Source organism: Poecilia reticulata, linkage group LG6, assembly GCF_000633615.1.
Source record: "Poecilia reticulata strain Guanapo linkage group LG6, Guppy_female_1.0+MT, whole genome shotgun sequence".
NCBI classification, from domain to species: Eukaryota; Metazoa; Chordata; class Actinopteri; order Cyprinodontiformes; family Poeciliidae; genus Poecilia; species Poecilia reticulata.
In genome coordinates, this window is record NC_024336.1 from 7,139,394 (window position 1) to 7,160,067 (window position 20,674).

The following is a 20,674-nucleotide window of genomic DNA, read 5'->3' on the forward strand; positions in this document are numbered from 1 at the left end:
GCCCCTCCTGGATGCCATTGTGAATGTGTGCAGTGAGCTGGCTCATTGGGCCCTCACGATGAATAGCCTGCACCCATTCACTCAGCGCACAGAAGCTCATTAGAACTCTATAGACGCACAATTGTGAGCCGCACATTAGAAACTTCCTCCTGTGGGACACAGACACCACACACAAAGTGCCAGTTTGCTGCTATGCTAAGCGCATTGTCCGCCTGATTCATAGAACCTGGCCCTCCATTCACAATATTAAGTTCGAGTGGTGGAATATCAATTGCGTGTGCAATGGCCCGGTATCTTTTTAAGAGCTTTTCTGGGCTTGAAAAAGAGAGAGAAAGGGGACGTTAGCCGGTCTGCAGAGTGCTAGCTTTCAACAGATCCATTGTGAGCTGCTTGAATGCAGGGACCCCTGTTTTTTTTTTTTTTTTTTTCCCTCCATTCTGGACGAGAGGTGGGCATCAAATAAATTCACATGAACTTGCTTCAGGGTGTTTCTAAAGCCTACTGTTTGGGAATAGCCTAATTATACCTCCCCTGTTCTGGAGAGTTTTATTGGAATCTGGTTAATTACACAGTGGTGAATCTTAATAATGATACGCTCTTAGCTTTGCCTTTTAGCAAAGGCAAGGAGTTTCATGAGATTAAATCTGACTAAAATGTTGGGTAGGATAGAGAAGTATGCACGTTAAACATCGACAATGAATACTACGACGACTAACATCTGTACAACATTCAGAATATTACCGTGAAACGGGACAGGGAGGATTGTCAGGGTGGCTGTGTTCAGTTTCCTCGCAAGGTAAAAAGTTTAATCCGAGGACGAAGCCTTAAAAATGTCTTCACTAGCAGGTTTTCTCTTCCTCTTTTCTCATCATATGACCAAATGACTCATCACTCACACAAAAGGCTGCGATGGCTTATGGAGGGCCATCGCAGCCGCCGCTCTATTTGTGGAACATGTTAACACACACACACACACACACACACACACACACACACACACACACACACACACACACACACACACTCTCTCTCCACACAAAAGTGGATGGAGCATGGAGTCTCCTAACACTCGCGGTGTAAGGAGGCACAGAGCGTCGTGGTTTCTCCACCAGTCTGAGGAATAAAAACCTCAAATTTGATTACAAGCAACCTTTGGCTCCCCAGCCATTATACAATAGGCCGAGCTGTCTGGGCCAATTTCCATGCTCAGCATGAGGTATCTACACGCGTGGCTCTATCACACACCCGCCTCCAGACACACATCCGCGCGCGCGCACACACACACACACACGCACACACACACACACACACACACACACACACACACACACACACACACACACACACCAAGGATCATTAGTTGTAGTGTGAAAGGTTGCACAAGCCTTTCGTTGGATGTGTTTATTGCAAAACCTGACAAACGTGTGTGTGTGTGTGTGTGTGTGTGTGTGCGTGCATTCTCTAACAACCAATTTATTTTAAAGTTGCAGCACATTTAAAGGTTAAAGCTACTAGCCAGCCATTTCCAAAAAGTCAAACTCACTTTGGACATAGTTTCCCACATTATACTATGTACTATGTTCTGACCCTTATTTAATAAAAAAATAAAGTATAAACACAGAAAAAAGGCTTCCATCGCAAAAGGCAAATGATCAGAATTTTTGCTACATTTCTATTTCTTTCCTACTCATTTGCATGCTTTAATTAAAGTGCCTCCCTGACGTGTATTTACTTATTTACTTATTTTGCTGCAGGACCATGTCAGACCTGTATATAAGACAACACCATGGAAACATGGATTCCCAGAAATTTTAGCAACGGTAAAACACAACAAAGTGGTTTGTGAAGAGGATCAGGGCAAATGTCAATGCAAAAAAAACCAACAAAAAACAACTTCAGCAACAGTTTCAAGACAGGTTATTAAACTTCTCTACAGAAACACTGCCTCAATCTGCTATGTCAGCTGAAAGTTATAACCAGGCAGACAAACTTGTAATGAGGCGACTTCTATCAGCTACCACCATCATACCTACACATGCAACACAACCTGCATCATTACCCCAGTTCCTGGGAACACTCCAGGCGTCAGCACATCCTCACAAAGCCTCAAATCCATGTATCTAAAACTAAGGCCTAAAAATATCTTCATTTCATTCTTAAAAAGTACGTTGGCATTAAAAATGTTAATCACAGGTCTTAAATTTTGCCGAGACTATTATAGCTCATAAATTAGTAGATTTTTTTTGTTTTGTTTTTTTCTCATGGGACTTTTCAGTCAGTCAAAAGTTTGAGTCACATACAGACATTTTCACTGTGTGACTCAAGGTGGTTGTGGCTACCGGGAAGATGTTGCTAATACACTCTTACCAGCTAGCTACTTAGCAAGATTAAAGCTAGCTAGCTTTTTTTCTGTCCCCCATGGATACGTGCAGATTTATTGCCAGTCGGCTGGAAGTTGTTCGTCTTAGCCATTGGTTCACTTTTGTTGCCAACTCATACAATTTATTTATTTGAGATTTTCTTTTGTACATTTCTATTGCAATACTGCTCTTAAATTCCATTTTAAAAGTCTTAAATTTGAGTTGGTGAAATACTCCAACAACGAATGGAAAATATTTCTTAAAAATCCAATCGCTTTGCAAATAAAATGATGATATTTAAGGTACAAGGCTAGCGTAGCATTTACTCAATTAACAAGTGGTGAATAGCGTGGTGATACACCAAACAGGTGGAAATACTGAAAAAAAAAACATTAACATAAACACATTTGTATAAGTTTAAGCTTCAGCATCAGTGTTTGCTTCTGTTTCTCCATTTATGACAGCGCTCACAAATACAACTTGAACCCCTCACAATCTAAACGTATCAAAAGTTCACCATAATCGTTAATGATGGCTAAACAGCTTTAGTGTTTCCTGGGAAGTCATCAACAAAAATACTCACAAAACAATCTTTTGAATTTCGAGGAATCCTGCACTGGAAATGAACAGTGAGTCCAAAAAGTGTCCTCACCTCATACACCTGTTGATCGTCTTGCTTTGGGCAAGCAAACCAATGAGAGCACAGCAAATCAACACGTGGCATCTATATCATCCATTAAGAGAAATAAGCATCTGTCTATCCAGCTTTCCATCCAGTCTACACCATGGACAATTCACTGATTGAATACAATTATGGTTCAGCTATCATTGTGGATTTTTTTCTAACTTTTGCTCATTTGTATCCTTCACAGAAGGCCACAGTTTAGAGAAAGATAAAAAGCCAAAACTGGACTGGAACAAAGGTAAAAATCAGGAGAAGGGTACAAAACAATCCAATGCATTGTATATAAATCATAGTGCAGTGAAGGCAATCATTGATAACTCGAGAAAACATGGGACAACAGAGACATTTGAAAAAACCCAACGTTTCGCCAAAATGTATTTAAGAGGATGAAATTAGGAAGCGAGGCTGACAGGATCAGTAATGAAGCTGCAGAAATTTCTACCAAGCACTGATTATGTCCTACATGCAGTGGTGGGAAGTAACAAAGTACAAGTACTTCGTTACTGTACTTAAGTACAATTTTCGTGTATGTGTACTTTACTTAAGTAGATTTAATAATGGATACTTTCTACTTTTACTCCACTACATTTTACAGTAAGTATCTGTACTTTCTACTTCACTACATTTCTACAAAACTGCCGCGTTACTCGTTACATCCAAGTCGCGTTGCGCTTTTTTTCCATTAAAATGTGAAGTTCAGGGACTTCAGGTGGCGCCGTAAAATCCAAGCAATAACGTGACTTATGTGTCTGTTGTCACCCATCACCTCCTCCTTTACTCCACACGGAGCTCCAAGAAATGTGCTGTGGTTTTCTCTGAGCGGGAGAATATGTCTGTGTAATCAATAATAGCTGCATAAATCATAATATATGGCGACATGTAAAATCAGCAGCGCTTCGCTTTCACAGACGGTGGGACTTCGTCCAACTTTTAGCGTCACTTGGAAGGAAAGCTTAAAGAAAGGTAAGATCTGTGGAAGTGTTGCTAGCTAAGCTAGCTGTACAGAGACACATACGTTGCATCTGCGATGAAAAAAAGTTGCCACTCATGCGCTGAATTATTGTGTGGAGGTGTTGACTGAGGTGTCGCTTATATGGGACAACGCTGTGACCAAAGTCTGCATTGATATGACATTCAGGAACGATCCGATTCTTCTGGACAGATCTTTACTCATTAAATTTATTTCATCTCTAAGAATTGAATATCTAGGTGTTTTATGGGAATGTGGATCTTTCAGATCAATTTGAGAAGCAATTTTGATGGGTAAAAGTTCATTTTTTTGTCACACAGCACAGGGTGCTGGTCTTGACTTGGTCTTGAGTAGGTGGTCTTGACTACAACTCTGCTACTGTCTCCTTGGTTGCCTGTCCTCTCCCACCCATCTTCTTTCCATCCCCTTTCTGTTGGATTTCTTTAAAAATAAATGTCACTAGTGGCAACAAAAAGTGAAGTTCATGTTATGCTAGGACAGGAGACAAGATGTTTCCATCCCTGAAATTAAGATGCATAGAATCACATATCTAAGTCTAAACAAACACAATAAAAACATGCTTCATGTGGCATTGTTCACTAAAATGGCACATTTCTAATGTGCTCAAATTAAATACGATTGGTTCACTTAATGATATTGTATTAGCGATATTAGGTAATGCATTCAGCAAGTACTTTTACTTTTAATACTTAAGCATTTTTAAAAGCCAGTACTTTTTTTTACTTTTACTTAAGTACAAATGTTAATGTGGTAGTTTTACTTTTACTTGAGTACATTTTTGTCTATTTGTACTTGTTCTTAAGTACATTTTTTGAGTACTTTTTCCACCACTGCCTACATGTGACAATATTCTCCTGTGTTTTCTATGTCTATAATATACATAAGACTTGATTCATCCAAAGAAAACACAAAAGCATGACCAGTTCAAAACACCAGACAATTTTTAACAAAGATTTTAAGTTTTGACTAAAAAGCTAAAAAGACAGGGAGGAATTTTGAGAGGCTTAATAAAAAGAACGTCAATGTTTGACTTCAGATTTCAGACTGACTCTATGTGATACTTTAATAAGCAGGTATATTTTTCATTGTCAGTAGGCATTTGTTACTGAAAGAAATAAACTACTGGTTATTTTTCCGTGAAAGGGAAAAACAAAACAAAAGCCTAAACTGAAAACAAAAAAATCTATAAGAAAAAAATTACATTTCACAGATATGTTTATATCTTAAATGGCAACTCGAACATACACGTTGGAAAAAATTTAATTTCTAAACTAAATTCTGTAACTGAGAGAAAACTAACAATCCCAGAATTTGTCAAGCTTTATATAACCACAAACATTTGACCCGTTTCAGATACATTTCTCAACCAAGAAAAGCCCCACAAAGCAAAGTGTCTGAAATTACGTTGAAAAAGGACACAGAGTGCATTTCCAATGAACTGCTGAGAAGCTTTGGGCACAATGGAGCTCTGAGGGAGGCTGGAGAATAGAGAAAACTATTTACTACTGCAGAGGACTGTTTGGTTCATGTTAAACTTCGGCCAGCACCTCATTGTCTCCGGTGTCTATCATTTAATAGGCTATTTGACATAATGAATGAGGCAGACCCACCTTCTGCCACTCCAGAAAGGCCCCAGCCTTATCTGAATTGAGAAACACATTAGAGCCTCTCAGCCAATCGCATCACAGCCCTGGAGCAAAGTACAGGCCCGAAAGAAGACGACCAAAAAACTTTTGTCTTCCTCAGAGTTTAATGAAGTTGGCCCGGGTCACCCAGAGAAGGATTAAAACGGGATCCAGAGTCACCGAACTGCGACTGCTGAGGAGGGAACCGGAGTGAAGGATGGTCTCGGTTCAGAGCTGCAGCAGAAGGAACATGGCTGCAACTTTACCAGGGTTTGGAAGCTCCGGAAAGAGCTTTCTGATCGACAATCTTTTGAAATCACAAAGTCCTCCTGTCCATCCGGAGGGAACAGCGTGTGGACACCTGAGACAAGCCGCATGTGAACGCCCCAGGAGACCCTGGGGCCAGGAGCGTGGAGCCCATCAGAGCCTGAGCCCCCCACAGGGAAAAATCATGGGTGGTCCACTTCTACCGTGCTCAGGTATTATTGTTATTTCTGACTGATTAAAGCAACATATGTTTGCTTCAAGCCATTTTACATAAAGATTAAAAAAAAAAATTCTAATTGGCAAAAGGTGTGCAATCATTATCTATTCTAAATATTACTTTTAGAAATAGGGATTGTTGGACAACTCAAATATTTGCATTTAAACTAATTTCCAAAAGAGACGGAAGAATGGTGATGCATTAGAAACAGCTGTGATTCTGAGTTGGACCTGAACAGCCACATCGACTCGAGGGTTTTTCTGAACAGCTAATAAGAATGACGGCATGTCGATGTACTCACAAATATAATTAATATTCTAAAAAAAAAAAAATGTTCTGATCCATGTTGGGCCGAAGTTCGTTCACGTCGGACTGAATGGCAAAGAAAAACTAACCTGTGGTTTAATTTTTCGTCATTTCAAACCACAGATTAATTTCAGGCAACAAGTGCTTCGTGTAAAAATGCGTGCCTGTGCTCAGTGTCATATAGGCTTGTTGTTCAAAACGACAGCATGGAGATGTCAGCGCATTGTTAGTTTTCATGTATGCGATGGCGCCCGCAACACAGAACTCCTACGGTTACTGCTAGTTCTTGTAAAGATGTGTGAAAATCCTTAAGAATTCTTCTGTTGCAGTAGAACAACTTGACAGTGAATGTTTTATTGGAAAAAAAAATCTTAATTTGAGCACATTTGTTTGTGATGGTAAAAATAATCCCATCTTAAAAATAATTGTTGTTGCCAACATTGCAGGGGGTTTTTTTGTTGTTTTTTTTTTTTTACAAACTTTTACTATTAGCTGACTGGAATGACAAAGAACCTGTGATGCAATGTTTTATTTATGCAAAAAAACCAAAGGAAAACTGGCCTTTCACATTCTTGTAATCCTTTGGAGGAACAGTTTACAAAAAGGAGAACATAAGGAACCAATAAAAACGCTTTAGTTTGACAAATGACTTTCACTCTTTGCCACAACTTTGCTGAAGACTTTTTAAAAGGAAACTAATTAGATTTTTGGTTCCACAAAGCGAGACTGTAAACGTCCTTTCCTGTTTATTTCCATCCAGAAATAATCCATCCGTCCATTATCTTACATTTATTCCCAGTGGGGTAGCGAGGGGAGCTGGTGCATATCTCCAGTGATAAACAGGTTACACCTGTCGCCAGTCCATCCTGTCCAGAAATAATATATTGTTATAAATTGTAAACCTCAACCTAGATAAATTTTTTGCTAGTGCGTAGGTTTATATAATGTTCAAATGTTATGTACCATTATTATGCTTTCACTGTTACAATTTAGCAATTCAAAGCTTCATTTTGGCTGCAGTAGCAGGACAACCAGTCCTCCTGTTTCCACAATTTTTTTCATTTTCATAGTTTGTCCTCAACTGATCTCAAACCTCGGGATTTTGTTGAGGCAAAAATACTACTGTTGTGCAAGTTTCGGTTGTTTTTAAAATGAGGAAAAAAAAGAAAGATTAAAGGGACTGATTTTTTATTTTTTTTTGCTTACTTTTGGTAATTTAGTTGTCTGAACAGCAATGCCCTAAGCTTTTCAGTAACATTTTTAGAGTACTTCCTCTGGGGGGATTAAAACAAACTTGCTTTATTTCAGAGATATTGCTCAGTGTTTTTCAATTAAATAAGATTGGAACATTAAAGGTGGGTTATGACCTTATAGCAATCTCAGTTATCGGAAAATCGGAATTGGCAGGTCAGGTTTTTTTTTAAAGATGATCAGCAATAATTTGTGCAACCCTACGATCAGCAGATAAATGGGCCGCATTGAAGTAAAGCTAAATTAAAGAGTACAGATTCCTTCAACAAATACAACGTTTGGTCCCCCTTGAAACGACGTTGCTGTTTTGTGAGCAAACTGAGGTTCAGATTTTCTTTACCGCAACTTCGTCATTGTGTGCAGCATCCAGATAAACTCGCTTTAAAACTTTTAAAATCCTGCTAAGTTTGAATGAGGCATCGTTTAGACAGGGAGCTTTTCTTGCAGCTTAAGATCAACGGACATCTACTTTGGCTAGTTGGATGCTAAAGAACATCTGTTTAAAGAGGGATGTGAGGAAAAAGGGTTACTCTGTCACATTATGTTCATACCAAAAGCAAACATGTCTAGAATGGTCTTTATGTGTTAAGATATAAAAATAAGACAGAATCTTGATTTTTTTTGTGTGTGTGTGTGTGGGTTTTCTTTTTCATTTTTGGAGGGGTGAGGGATTTTTTTTATTTTTTTATTTGAACATAATGTTTTACTTAATTTGTAAAATATTCAGGAAAGGTAAAGGTTTATGAGATTGTCTATGACTGTGACATGTCCAACATACACATCAACCCCCATATTAAGAGCTAAAGCAGTTGTTCCTTCCCAATTCTCTGTTTCTTTTTAAGTACAACCATTTTAGATTTGCAAGATTGAAATAATTCAAACTGACGTTTAGCACAACAAAACTTTTAAAAACTTCGATCACACGTCGCTCATGACTGCATGTGTGTTCACAGGTGTCCTGAGCGGCGTCTTCCTGCAGACCCCGCCGTATCTGCTGGCATGCTGCGGTGGGTCCAGCCCCCCTCCCGTCTTCTCCAGTGAGTTTTCTATGCCTCAGCTGCTCTCTAAGCATTAAGCAGTGAGGTCTTCCATACTTTCCACAGCTAATTACTGATGCAATGCCAGAGAGCTAATTCTCTGTTCATCTCTGCACCGCTCTATTCATAACCATTCACGGCTGTTTGGAGCGGGTTTGATGGGGTGGGGTTTAAGAGTCCCAAAGGGTCAGCGTTTTGTAGTTACAAATACACTTGTTTACCACTGCATGCGTGCAGAAATAGTGAGCAATTTGTCTTTGTTATATTTAGACAATAATGTGACAAGAGTTCTTACTGCTAAATAAGACATACAATGTCTTTTTTTTTTTTTTACTTTTAATGAGACTTCACCTTCAGGATCAATTAAATTTGATAGGTACAAATACAAATTAAATGTCGCCATTTCATCTAGGTAGAAAATGCGTTTTTGTGCTCCAACTTCTACTATCCCGTACCTCCCATAAATTGACACAGAAGCGATTAAGTCAAACGCGCGTCCTCTTTAGCCATTGTTCCTCGGCAATTGGAAGTTATTAGTTGCAGCGATTCACGATGGCTGTCAGGTGTTGTGGAGAAAAGCACAAATCAGGGAGAGCCTTCATCCCACAAGTCGCCGGAGTCTTCTTAGTGGGGTGACACTTTCCCACAGTGCCCGGCAACAAAACAATGCCAATGGCGGCCGTGACCAATCGGCACTTTCACTCCACCATCCACACGCGACCTCGCTGCAATTTTTCACCGCCGCAATGAACTCCTCTGAGCGTGAAAAAAAAACAAAAAAAAAAACTCGGCCATTCCTCTGCAGGAGAGGGCCGGGCGAGGAACATCCCCCGCCCATTGTATGGCTAAAGAGCTTGGCTCGCAGACCCCCCCTCTTTTCTGCTGTCCTTCAACGCTCATTCCGGCCCATTGGAGACCACTTGACTGGGACATAAAGCACTCAATGAAAGTGACTTTTATAGACTTATTCGAGCTCATCTTCACATACAAACTGGCTTCGAAGCAACGAGAGAAAAGATTTAGTGTTGGGCCACTGAGCCATCGAGTAATGGCATTTCCATTGTACGGATGCATTGTTGGTGTCCCGCAGGGCTCAATTGTTGGCCCACTAGAAAAGACACACATTACCCAGGAATGACCCTGTAATCAGCCATTTGGGTAAAAGCTATTGAGGTCCAATTGAGAAGTGAGAAGCATATCCAAACGCGTTTTGTGCTCCCCGGAGGTGGTCTATGTGCAGATTTGTCGTACAGATTAAAAAGGCAATGCTGAATGTATCAGATAAATCGTTTCACTTGACTTTTGTTGTGCGTGAACCTGTGAGTGAGGCACCGTGGGACTGGTTCTTACAGGTCAACAAATCTCTCTTTTTCTTTGCAGAGGCATTGCTCTGCTCAGTTTACTCAACCCAAGTTTGTTAAAGCCGACAGTCGGAAAGAAGGGAGTCGAAATGAGTGATGGCAAAAACGGTATTTGACTTGGTTTAAAGACAAGGGGACAACAAGGCTGGCATGAATTTGTATTGAGCCCACTTTACTAAAAATAAAAACCAAGAACAACCAAAAGCGTTTAGAAGCAATCTAATTGATAAGTAGTATGCAATTATCAATCAATGATAAATAGTAGTAGGTAATTTCAATTTGGTATCAGTATACATCCTGTCTTTCATACAAAGCAATAGTTAAAAACCAAGGCTGCAAACTGGTGAGGGATAAAGTTGTTGATAAAGGGTTATTAAACAATATAATGAGCTTTAAATATCTCATGAAGTCCAGTCCAGTTAATTATCCAGTGAATAAAAGACTATGAGTAAACTATAAAACCAGCCAAGACCTTACCATCCACAAAAATATACTGGTCAAGAAAGGAGAATATTAATGTTAAGCAGATCCACAGTTTAGTTAGAGAATCTGTTGATGGTGCAAATACTAGTTGTCCACTAAAAATATGGCCTTTACATATTGGTGGCATGATTGTTACATTTTTAAAGAGCATCACAGGAAGTCCTGTTTCCAATGTTGGGGGCCAGAAAACATGAAAAAGAAGGAGCTCTGATGAGGGCAAAATTGAACTTAAAAATTATTTGTGTGGAAAACATGATCATACTGAAATCATACTGTGGGATTGCTTGTCTTAATAGGGTACAGGCTGGAGTTAATAGCATGACTGTTGGAGATACGTACAGAAAGAAATCTTAGCATAAAACCTTTTAGAGTTTCACCCACAACATGAGCCATGAGCTAACCTGGAATGGTCAAAGCATATTCATTTGTCAGAAAGGCCTAGTCAAAGACCACACCGGAATCCAGTTGAGAATCTGAGGCAAAATGTGAAAATTGATGTTTACAATATAATGTCTCGGTCTTACTCAGTCACTAAACTTTCCATTGAAACACATTGAAGTGTATTGGTGAGACAGGAGGGAAAAGTTGAAAAGGCAGAGATGCTATTGCAAGTCTCAAACAACATACATCTATTGATTTTCAGAAGGAGGAAATGTTCAAATATGGTCGTCGAATTCAAACCCCAAATCCCGCAGAGGGATCCTCAGGAGGGCTGTTTTCTCCGAAGAACAAAGAAAGGAACTGGAGAGAACCTTTCGGAGGCAAAAGTACATCAGCAAAATGGACAGGAACAAACTGGCAGCTGATCTTAGCCTGAAGGAATCACAGGTAATGGAGTTGATGTGATCTGAGTTTTTCTTTCTACAATCCCAAGAAAAACAAGAGTTAAAGGCGTTAAATGACGCAAAATCTTATCTTCTTCCAGCTTGGGGTTACGTAATTAATAACCCCACCGGAAGGCAAACTGAAACATTTCTCCGCTTTCTTGCTCCCTCAGGTGAAGATCTGGTTCCAGAACCGTCGTATGAAATGGAGAAACCACAAGGAGAAAGAGGTTCATAGCATCCGCTCCCCGATGGATGAGCTATTGGCCAGAGGCCGTCCTCCTCAGGACGAAGTCCAAACGTCCCACAATCACGCGGACATGAAAACAGACGGCTCAGCGCCACAGAAGAGCGCCAGAGACACATGAATGAGCCGATGCTGAGCAAGTGACTTTCTCATGTCTGCAAAATTCTCTGCAAAGACTCGAATACTGACGGTACACACAATGTTGTACAGGCTAACACTGAAAATGCATCTAAAGGTCAAATGAGCTTTGTATACAATTACATAAAATTGTGAAAATCCATTCTAGAAACCTTCTTCTAATTCTTTTTTTAAGCCAGTTCCATGTAGGTAATATTTTCCTCAATGTCTTGAATGGATGGACAAGTTGTAAATTAAATGTTTTATTAAATCGTCACATTGTAAAATAACATGATATACTTTTCTACTACACCTTATTATTAGGGACTAATGTTAACTGTAGTATACAGGTATTGGTGAATCCTCCACCTCTTTAGTACCTCAAAAACTATCTGTATTTTATCATAAAAACATTATGAATGCATGGAAAAATTTGGTGGAAATTGCTGTTTAAGTGTGCGATGGTGTTTTATAAAAGACGCAAAATGTATATTTGGGTCATGATAACTGCATGCTCACAATTAAGATACATAAATAATATAATACGTTAGAAGACTAAGGGAATGTTTGAAAAAAAAATGCTCAAGTAAAAAGCTTTGACTAAACAGTTTAATATTTAAAAATCAAGACATTTCTTTCATCAGGGTTCAAATAATTCATAAATCACCCATGTTAATGTTATTACGATTTGTTGTATTGTTTGCAATAATGCTGCTGCTGGCACTACCTGCCCCCACTCACATGTATCAGATTTAAGTAGATAATTTAGGCTAATAATGTGAAGTGCAAACTAATCAAAAATAAACAGATATATTGTGAGATTTGCTATTTTAACTTCAGCTAATAGTTGGACTATGAAGGGCAATTGAGTGGATGTTTTGTTAGAGAATAAAGGAAAAGATTCCCAACTCTTAAAGCTGAAGTATGTAACTTGTATAAAAAAAATGAAAATAACTGTTTTTACATGTTTGCTAAAATTATCATTACGTCGTCACAGTAGAAGACAAACAATCTGAACAAAATCAAGCTCCTCTGCTTTGCTCCTCTTATCAAGACTTTCATGCAAATATCTTCTTTCTACACGTAAAGCCGTAAACTTATGCTTAAACATTTAACATGAACATTTTGGCCTTTGTGTGCTTGTATCTAGTGCTGTTATCCCCAATGTGTGGCACTGTTGCACCGGCAGACTAACTGCTCCTCTGCAGAGAGAAAAATCCAAAGGCGGCGTCTGGAAAACAGTCGACTCCAACACGGGTGATTGATGATGAAGGAATTTCTGACAAAGCTGTTTATGTGGTGATGGATGATACTATGTCCAGCCTGACAAAATGCTCAAATTCAGAATGCAAATGCCATAAATTAATTTAGATTGCTTTAAGACTTAATCTTTCAAAGAGGAGGGAAACTTTCCCCAACTATGCTACTGCTAAAACAGCAGCCTCCCAAAATCCATAGTTATACTTTAGGACTTTGGTCACGTTTCTTTAGTTGGAAAGGCAAAAAAAAAAAAAAAAAGAGGTGAGAATAGCACTTTTCAAATGAAAACACATTTAATTTGAAGAATAATAAAAAATAAAAACTGTTGAAATAGGAATTGTAAAATGTTTGATAGGCAAATAAGTGACAAACGTTTCCCTCAAATGCAGGCAGATTTGTTTTAATCACAATCGTTTCAGCCTTACTTTCTACCACTGGGTTGGCAAACAAAACAAAAAAGATCAGACTTCTTATGTCTTCCTCATTGTACCACTCTTCCACAAAGGCCAGGTTTGCTGTGAGCACAACTAAAAGCCACCTGTCCTGTCAGATTGTCCCACCTGAGCTGTGGTTTCTGCAGCTCCTGAGGCTTCACAGTCATCATGCAGCTTCTTGAACGCTCTCTTTGCTCGTCAGTTAAGATGGATGGGCTTGCCTTGGAAGTTTGCAGCTCCATCTTAAGACCGCTGTCTTCAGATGATGGATTGAACAGTGTTCTGCGAGATGTGCAAAGCCTGGGATATTATTTTGAAACCTCACCAAAAGTCACTCTGCTGTACGGCACTCCTGACAAATTCTGGGAGTGTGAGTGTTTCATGCTCCGTCGCTGACCTGTTGCACAGCCTGGACATTAGGGCTGTTTTCAACTACTTCTACAAAGAGAAACTTGTCATACTACATAATTTGATCCCGCATTTTAAATCACAGAGATTTATTATATTTAGGTTTAACAATCTAAAATGTACAAATTGTTGTTTATGCTGTTTAGGACTACAAAAAAAAAAACACGTAGAATATAACACTTATGGTTAGCGGATGCCTTGGTGACTGCTAACGCCCACAGCGATTTGTGTTGATATCACTGCCAATAACAAATGTCACCATATTTCAGTGTTAAAAGCTACCATAAATGTAAATATCTTTATAAAGTAAATGTTACTTTGGGAAGAAAAAAAAAAAAAGCTGACAAAATCTTAAAACTGCCAAGAGTGAATAACGAGAATAGACTTCTTTAACGTTACTTTGAAATAAAAACGTCACACGTTTGAGACAATTGGTGCTTAATGGGGAGATTAATCTACAAAAAAAAAAATCAATCTGTTTTCATTGTCGAGTTAAATTATCAGCCCGTTTTGAACTGTGCAACATAAAACCGAATAGGTCTTCTTTAAAAATAACTTTTTTAAAAAGGCGCTGAACAGAATCCTTGTTCAGTAATGCCAGATAGACCCGCTCAGTCGTGTAGAGAAAATGAATCAACTGAGATGCAAAATGGAAGATTTGTCTCCTCATTAGTGCCACTCTGTACAGAATGTCCTCTGTGAAGTCATGACTCGTCCACAACAAATGGACGTTTTCTTCAGTGACTTTTGTGACAAATGAGAAGTTTAAATGCGTTTATAAACTAGTTAGAACAAACCACAACAGACTTGTGGTTTGTTCCAACTGTGCCACCTTGTGATTATAAAGTATAGAGTGATAAAGAGACCAACATTTTGTTATTGTTTACATAAACCCATCATAGGCATTAATGTCAGATTCTTCTTAGAGCTTTTTAATAATCTCTAATACCAATGTCTTAGATCACACTTCCATGGAGAAAAGATTAATCTAGAAATGACACTGATGCTGCTCTAAATGTTTGCATTATTTTAAATCATTACATTTCATAACTTGAGGATTTTGACAGTCATTTTGTATGAGAATCTTTTATGATGCAACTTGTTTACAATCAGCGATAGTAAACAAGTTGTGTTAAAGACTGGTTTACACAGTAAGATCCTTTAGAATCTGTGAGCAGAACCTTGTCCCCAATATTTAATTTTTTTAACAAATCTAGGAGTTTATATGCCAATACTTTGACGTTCCCTTTTATATAGTCAATATGCTGTTTCCAGGATTTTATCATTAAAACCCTAAAAGCCAGAAATGTTTTCTTGCACAAAAAGTGACTTTTAGAAGTTTTTACAATAGCAAACTACATTAGTCTCGTCCGCAAATATATATTTAATTATATCTGTAGTAACACTGGAAATGTTATTTGTATAATGCAAGAAATAATTCTGGACCAATAACCCCTCCTTGTGGCACGCCAAAGTAAGCCACAATAAATCTTAACCCCTAAACCTCTTTACTTTGCTCACTCGTTATGTGCATTGCAAATGACTTTCTAGCCATAAAAAGACTATACTTGTTTTTTGTTTTGCATTTAGAATTATAAAAGTTAAAAATGACATTCATGCTGATGAGTGTACGCAAACTTATGACCAGAACAGTATTTGCTGAAGGACACAAACCATTTAAAATATTACGCATCATTGCAAGATATAAAATATTTTATTTGTCGTATTTGCACAAAACATAAAAAAATGTGATAAATACATCAGTATCCTCCAAGAAAATAAAATATATGAATTTACACTTAATACTATTTACAGGTCTTAGTGCATAATATTACAGCATACAGACAGAAAAAGCTGAAAAGTTACAAATTAGTGAAGAGAGTTATACGCATGTATGTACTTCAACATCTGTGATGTTTCCATTTGCGGGTTGCCAGTGCGATGCCTGCGTCTTTTTTGTGCCAGGGGAAGAAACGAACGAGAGCGATGCTGCCGTCAGGCTGCACAGAACCGGTCAGCACGTAGAGCTGCGAGCGGCCCGGACGGACCAGGGCGCTGGCGCAGCTCAGGTTGATGAGGAGCCAATCCTGGAGGAGATGCTGAGTGTCGTAAGGCAACAGAGGGCCCTGACGGATAAACTCCACACGGCCCTCGACCTGGAACTCTGGCTCCCCTGCCGGGTGGCGAAGGCGGTGGAGTTTAGCGGTGACGGCTGTGGAGGACAGAAGGACGTTAACATCTGGGAAAAACTGAGGACCTGATATAAAATCAACAAAGTGCATTTTGAGTTCTTTGACAGAATCTGGACTCCTACCAAAGTCATGATGACAAAAAGCACTGATTACTGTTTTCATTGCAGGAGCCACTTCCACAGAATGACACTTCTGGCAAACAGCTTTTGGCAAGTCTGCCAATTTAAAGAGAAAGAAAAAAAAAAGAAGTATTTTTTACTAATTGTTGACAGGAATAGGAGGCCTTAGGAAGAGCATTAAAATGAAGGATTAAAAATGTCATTTTATGCTCGTCACCTTTCAGAAAGTGGCTAAATTTTGCAAGGGGGGTTAGACACATGTCTTCCTCAGCAGCAAAGCGGTCACAGTTGAGAGCCTCGGGCCACGGATGTCCCTGGCAGGCAAGCACTGGGGCACAGCTGTCCCTCACTGCCACACACAGACTACGACAAGGCTGGATGAAGCTGAGGGAGAGAGAAAAAATTATTTACTGCAATCACAGAAAAAAAATAAAACCGGAAATTTTTTGGAAAGCTAAAAAAAAAAAAACAACTTACGTGTCGAGACAGACGGGTGCAATGATGGAGCAGAGGAAGGCTTGGGCTTGAGGATGGCAGCCGGTCTGCAGCAGGGGCCTCCAGTCCTCAGAGCGTGGCACCACCTCTCCTTCAAGGCTGCTGTGGCCTAAAAAGTTTGGCAGCCTCATCTCAGAGTATCCGACGTCTTTGCAGACTTTCATCTGGTTGGGGATGGTAACGCACCGAGTGGACTGGCCCAGGTCGAATGCCAGTAAAGGAGACGCAAAAAGAGCTACAGCCAAGAGAGCAGCCATAAGGAAAAGTTGACAAAGTCCCGGGAGCGCACAGGAGGACGAGAGGAGTCGCTTGCTTGCCCCTCTCATGAGCTTCTCCTCTTATATACAGCCAGGTGGGCCAGCTCAAATCAGCCAGCAAGTCTGTTATCAACTACCTATCAAAAGACATAGAGACGATGTGTTTGGAGACAACGGCTTGTTTTGTGATTACTGCAGACAGAAAGGAGGCAGCGAGCAGATGGAGGGTGTGTGAGACGGGGGAGGGTGACCATGGGCAATCACACCCCAGGTTTCACTGAGTGAAGAGCAGCCACAGCAATCCGCTACACTGGCTTCGAAAGTTTGAAGAGGGCGACAAAAAACAGAACATGGCACTACTGAACCAACATGTGCTACATTGTTTTATGCCCCTGGAGGCTTGCATTTTTGGAATGAATCTGAAATTTTCAGAATTTCAAAAATACAAGTTTTTTTTATGACTTTTTGGCTTTAAAATTACTGGGTTTCATTACAAGGGATTCCAGTAGTCATTTACAACCCCAATCATTTGTCCAACTAGCTGTATATTCAACCTAAAATAAAATATGTTTTTGTTACAGACTCGATGGCCATTATGGATGCTAAATTTTATGCCTAGGCCCGGTGAAATAAGAACGCCTCACTATATACAGTGAGGCATTGCTTAGTTTTAAAGACTCAAAAGTCTTTAAAACCACAAACCTATAATGTGTTTAAATTGAATTTTGTGCGACAGACCAACACAGGGGCCTCTCACTTTAACCTACAACAAGATCCTGAGGAATAACATAGCCTAGCAGCTTCCCTGCGAAAAATTAATTATTGCAAGGATGTTGTGGTCAGGGTGATATGATCAGTGCTAGCTGTCACAAATAGTTCTGTTTTGGTCTCTTATGACCAGATCATACATGGTTGAGGTGGCTTGAGCCCAAACTGAGATTATCCCACCTCTGCAGCTCCTCCAGAGTTACCAAAGGACTTTTAGCTGACTGGTTCTCTCAGCTTTGGGGGACAGCCATGAATAGGTTTGGAGTTGTGGCATAGTATTCAACTGTAATTTTTGATTATGAACAGGGTTTTGTGAATTGTCTAGGATCTTGTTTTGTAACCTCCAATAGTTTCCATGACTCCATCCATGGCTTTTCTTGTGTTTCTTGGTCACTATGTTGCCTTTTTTGTTACTGTAACAAAGCTGTACTTATTACCCTGTGGTGAACTCTAATAAGGTGACTATACAATAAGCTGTTAAGCTGTCAGGAGATGTGACTCAAAGTCTGAGAAAAAAACAAAAAAAAAAAACAGTTAAAGAGCCTGAAAATAAACCAGTCTGGATCACGAGCATGAAACCTAATTCTGAAACCCCCAATTGCATAATGCGACATTTATTTTTAGTGATTGTACATATACACCATATTTTTATCGTTTTCCTCAAAACAGCCACATCTGGATGCCGTTAACCTGATTAATATGCCAAGAGTTACACCCCATTCTCTTTAACTCCTTTATTCAAACCACTTAATGCAGCTTGATCCAACTACACTTCATTTCAATGTTTTTGTTTAGAGGTCGTCTGTCTCCAGATTTAGATGTGTATCTAAATCATGGCCAGCTCCTTCAGGCCTTTTTTTGTTTGTGAACCAGAGGTATCCACTGAACCCAGTCTGTTGGAGTTGCCCAAGTAGTCGACTCTCGAGTCTACTCCTATGTATGCGACTTCACAACAGGTCTGTCTGGAAAAGGGACAATGAATATGTAACCGGCCACAGCCGAGCCACGTTTTACGACATGATCTGAAGACTGGAGGCTGGTTCCAGATTGGGTAGACGAGTTCAGCCCATTAGAGGGGACTAACTGGGCAATTAGAGCCACAGGCCAATTTGGCTGAACAATAGGTCCACACATTTAACAAGCTCCCCCTGCCAGGAGCTCCACAGGGGTCTGTTGTCGGGCCTAATGGCCGTTGCGTAGACAGTGTGTCTGTCTTGGTAAAGGGCTGCTTGCCCCAAACTCGGTGAATGAGAAGGTTAAGCAGGAGTCAACCAGTGGTTCAACTCCAGACGAATTTTTCCAACCCACAAATGTTCATGTAAAGTTTTCAGAAGTTTGGAATCAAACTCGAAACCTAAAACATATGCTCATCAAGTCAGTCTTGAATTTATTTTGCTTTGTGACCGACATCATTGCATCTTGAGGAACATGATTTGGATGGAAAAATGACGGAATCCGTTCAGTCGTTAATGCCTGGGTACATTTTAATACGCAACAAAGTGCGATCCTATAGCACTTCATCAGAAAGTTTCAGAAATTTTCGGTATTGGGTAGGTCTTCTGTAATGACCTAAGGACAGCCTTCGCTCGGCATCAGAAAGCTTTTGCTGACCTTTTTCTTTTGTCTGCCAAAGGTATATATTAAAATGTAAATGTAACACTTATAAGTTAATGACCAAAAAAGTCTGTTGATAAACTATTTTCAGATTTGCCACTCTGTTTTGCATCTTTATCCCTTTTGCTATACTTAAAATGTGTTTAACCTGAAACTTCTAATGTATGAAGAAAACATGAATAGTAATTTTTAAGCGATTGCTTTTGTAAAAGGAACAAAAAAAAGTCATCCAAACCTGGCCAAATTGTCCTAATAACTAGCAGCAGGCATTCATGCTAGCTGGCAATGAGAAATTCACATCACCACTTGGGAATTTTGGTCCTCTCTGTTCAGCAACACTAGAGGGTTTTTGAGCATTTGCATGTTTAAAATCATATCTAAATTGCATTTAAGTCCAGATTTCAGTGAGGCCAACTCCAAAACTACTACTTTATTTCCTTCTGCTTTTTTTTCTTTTGCAGTAGTTCTCAAGAGGCGACTAATTTTATCATCAGTTTGGTGCTGAGCCAAAATGTGATTGTGCTAAAAGGCCTGTACTGACAGCGAGACATTATGCAGTATTTCCTGGTGGAGCAAAATTCATAATACTATCGTTTAAGGTTAAAAAGTTCCACATTTGTTTTGTCAGTCCACAGAATATTACCACTGAAGTTTTGGGGATCACCGAGATATTTTTTGGCGAATGTGATGAACTGATTTTTTCCCCACAGCTTATCTTAATCAAACATTAAATTCTATTGGTGACAAGAAATACTGATGTGTATTTCTTGTCACCAATAGACAAGAAATGTACTTTTTTGCGGTAAAAAACTCTGTAAGGAGGCAAATGCATTTTCACACAGCTAAATATTTCAGCATTTCTTTCAAAAACTATTAGTCGCCTTTACGTTTATGTCTCACGTCAGCCGACTATCACAATGCAATGTGATAGTCAGCTGCTTTCTGACCACGTGTTGGAGCAAAATGAGTCCTTGCAGCACATCAAAGCCTAAGGTGTGTTTAGGAAGACGGGGAAGAGAACTGGGTGTCAGCTCTGCAAACTCAGATAAAAGTTGTCTCCCCTTGTACACAGGAGACTCATACACTGAACTCCCATTTGTCCCACCCCACCCCCTCCTTTCACCACCCTGCTGGGCTCCAGCAGGACTGACAGTCCCTGCACAGACTGTCAATAGCACTCAATTGTCACATCCAGTCTCCAAGCCTTATGGGCAAAGACAGTCTGACTGATCTGAGCAGACTCTCTGCTCCCCCAAGCTCAGAATCTGCAGACAAATCCAAAAACTACCATACGTCAGATTAAACTGTCCTGCTTCTGTCTTCATTTACTGCAATATAAAAATAAAATGTCACATC

General features: G+C 39.6%; 2 protein-coding genes and 1 long non-coding RNA gene across 5 annotated transcripts in view; 1 reads left to right on the plus strand and 2 right to left on the minus strand.

Moving 5' to 3' along the window:
• LOC108166367 (uncharacterized) overlaps window positions 1-3,007 on the minus strand; it is a 10,040-nt gene extending 7,033 nt beyond the window's left edge. The window contains exon 1 of the long non-coding RNA XR_001776703.1: window positions 2,944-3,007. This is a non-coding gene — a long non-coding RNA (uncharacterized LOC108166367). The remainder of the gene's footprint in view (window positions 1-2,943) is intronic.
• dbx2 (developing brain homeobox 2) overlaps window positions 1-12,061 on the plus strand; it is a 15,504-nt gene extending 3,443 nt beyond the window's left edge. The window contains exons 2-5 of one of the 3 annotated variants that reach the window (XM_008411029.2): window positions 3,233-3,283; window positions 8,656-8,739; window positions 11,227-11,411; window positions 11,581-12,061. In XM_008411029.2, coding sequence (XP_008409251.1) covers window positions 3,233-3,283; window positions 8,656-8,739; window positions 11,227-11,411; window positions 11,581-11,775 — 515 coding nt within the window. In that variant the 3' untranslated portion in view covers window positions 11,776-12,061. Of the gene's footprint in view, window positions 1-3,232; window positions 3,284-5,710; window positions 6,141-8,655; window positions 8,740-11,226; window positions 11,412-11,580 lie in introns of those variants that run through there. The other 2 variants (XM_008411027.2, XM_008411030.2) reach the window with 2 other exon arrangements.
• Window positions 12,062-15,600: 3,539 nt separating this feature from the next.
• On the minus strand, window positions 15,601-20,595 carry szl (sizzled). The gene is made up of 4 exons (XM_008411036.2): window positions 16,662-20,595; window positions 16,402-16,568; window positions 16,188-16,280; window positions 15,601-16,085 (listed from the first exon to the last, which is right to left on the minus strand). Exons 1-4 carry the CDS (start codon window positions 17,003-17,005, stop codon window positions 15,775-15,777), a joined length of 915 nt encoding a protein of 304 aa, XP_008409258.1. The 5' UTR covers window positions 17,006-20,595; the 3' UTR covers window positions 15,601-15,774.
• Window positions 20,596-20,674: the final 79 nt, after the last annotated feature.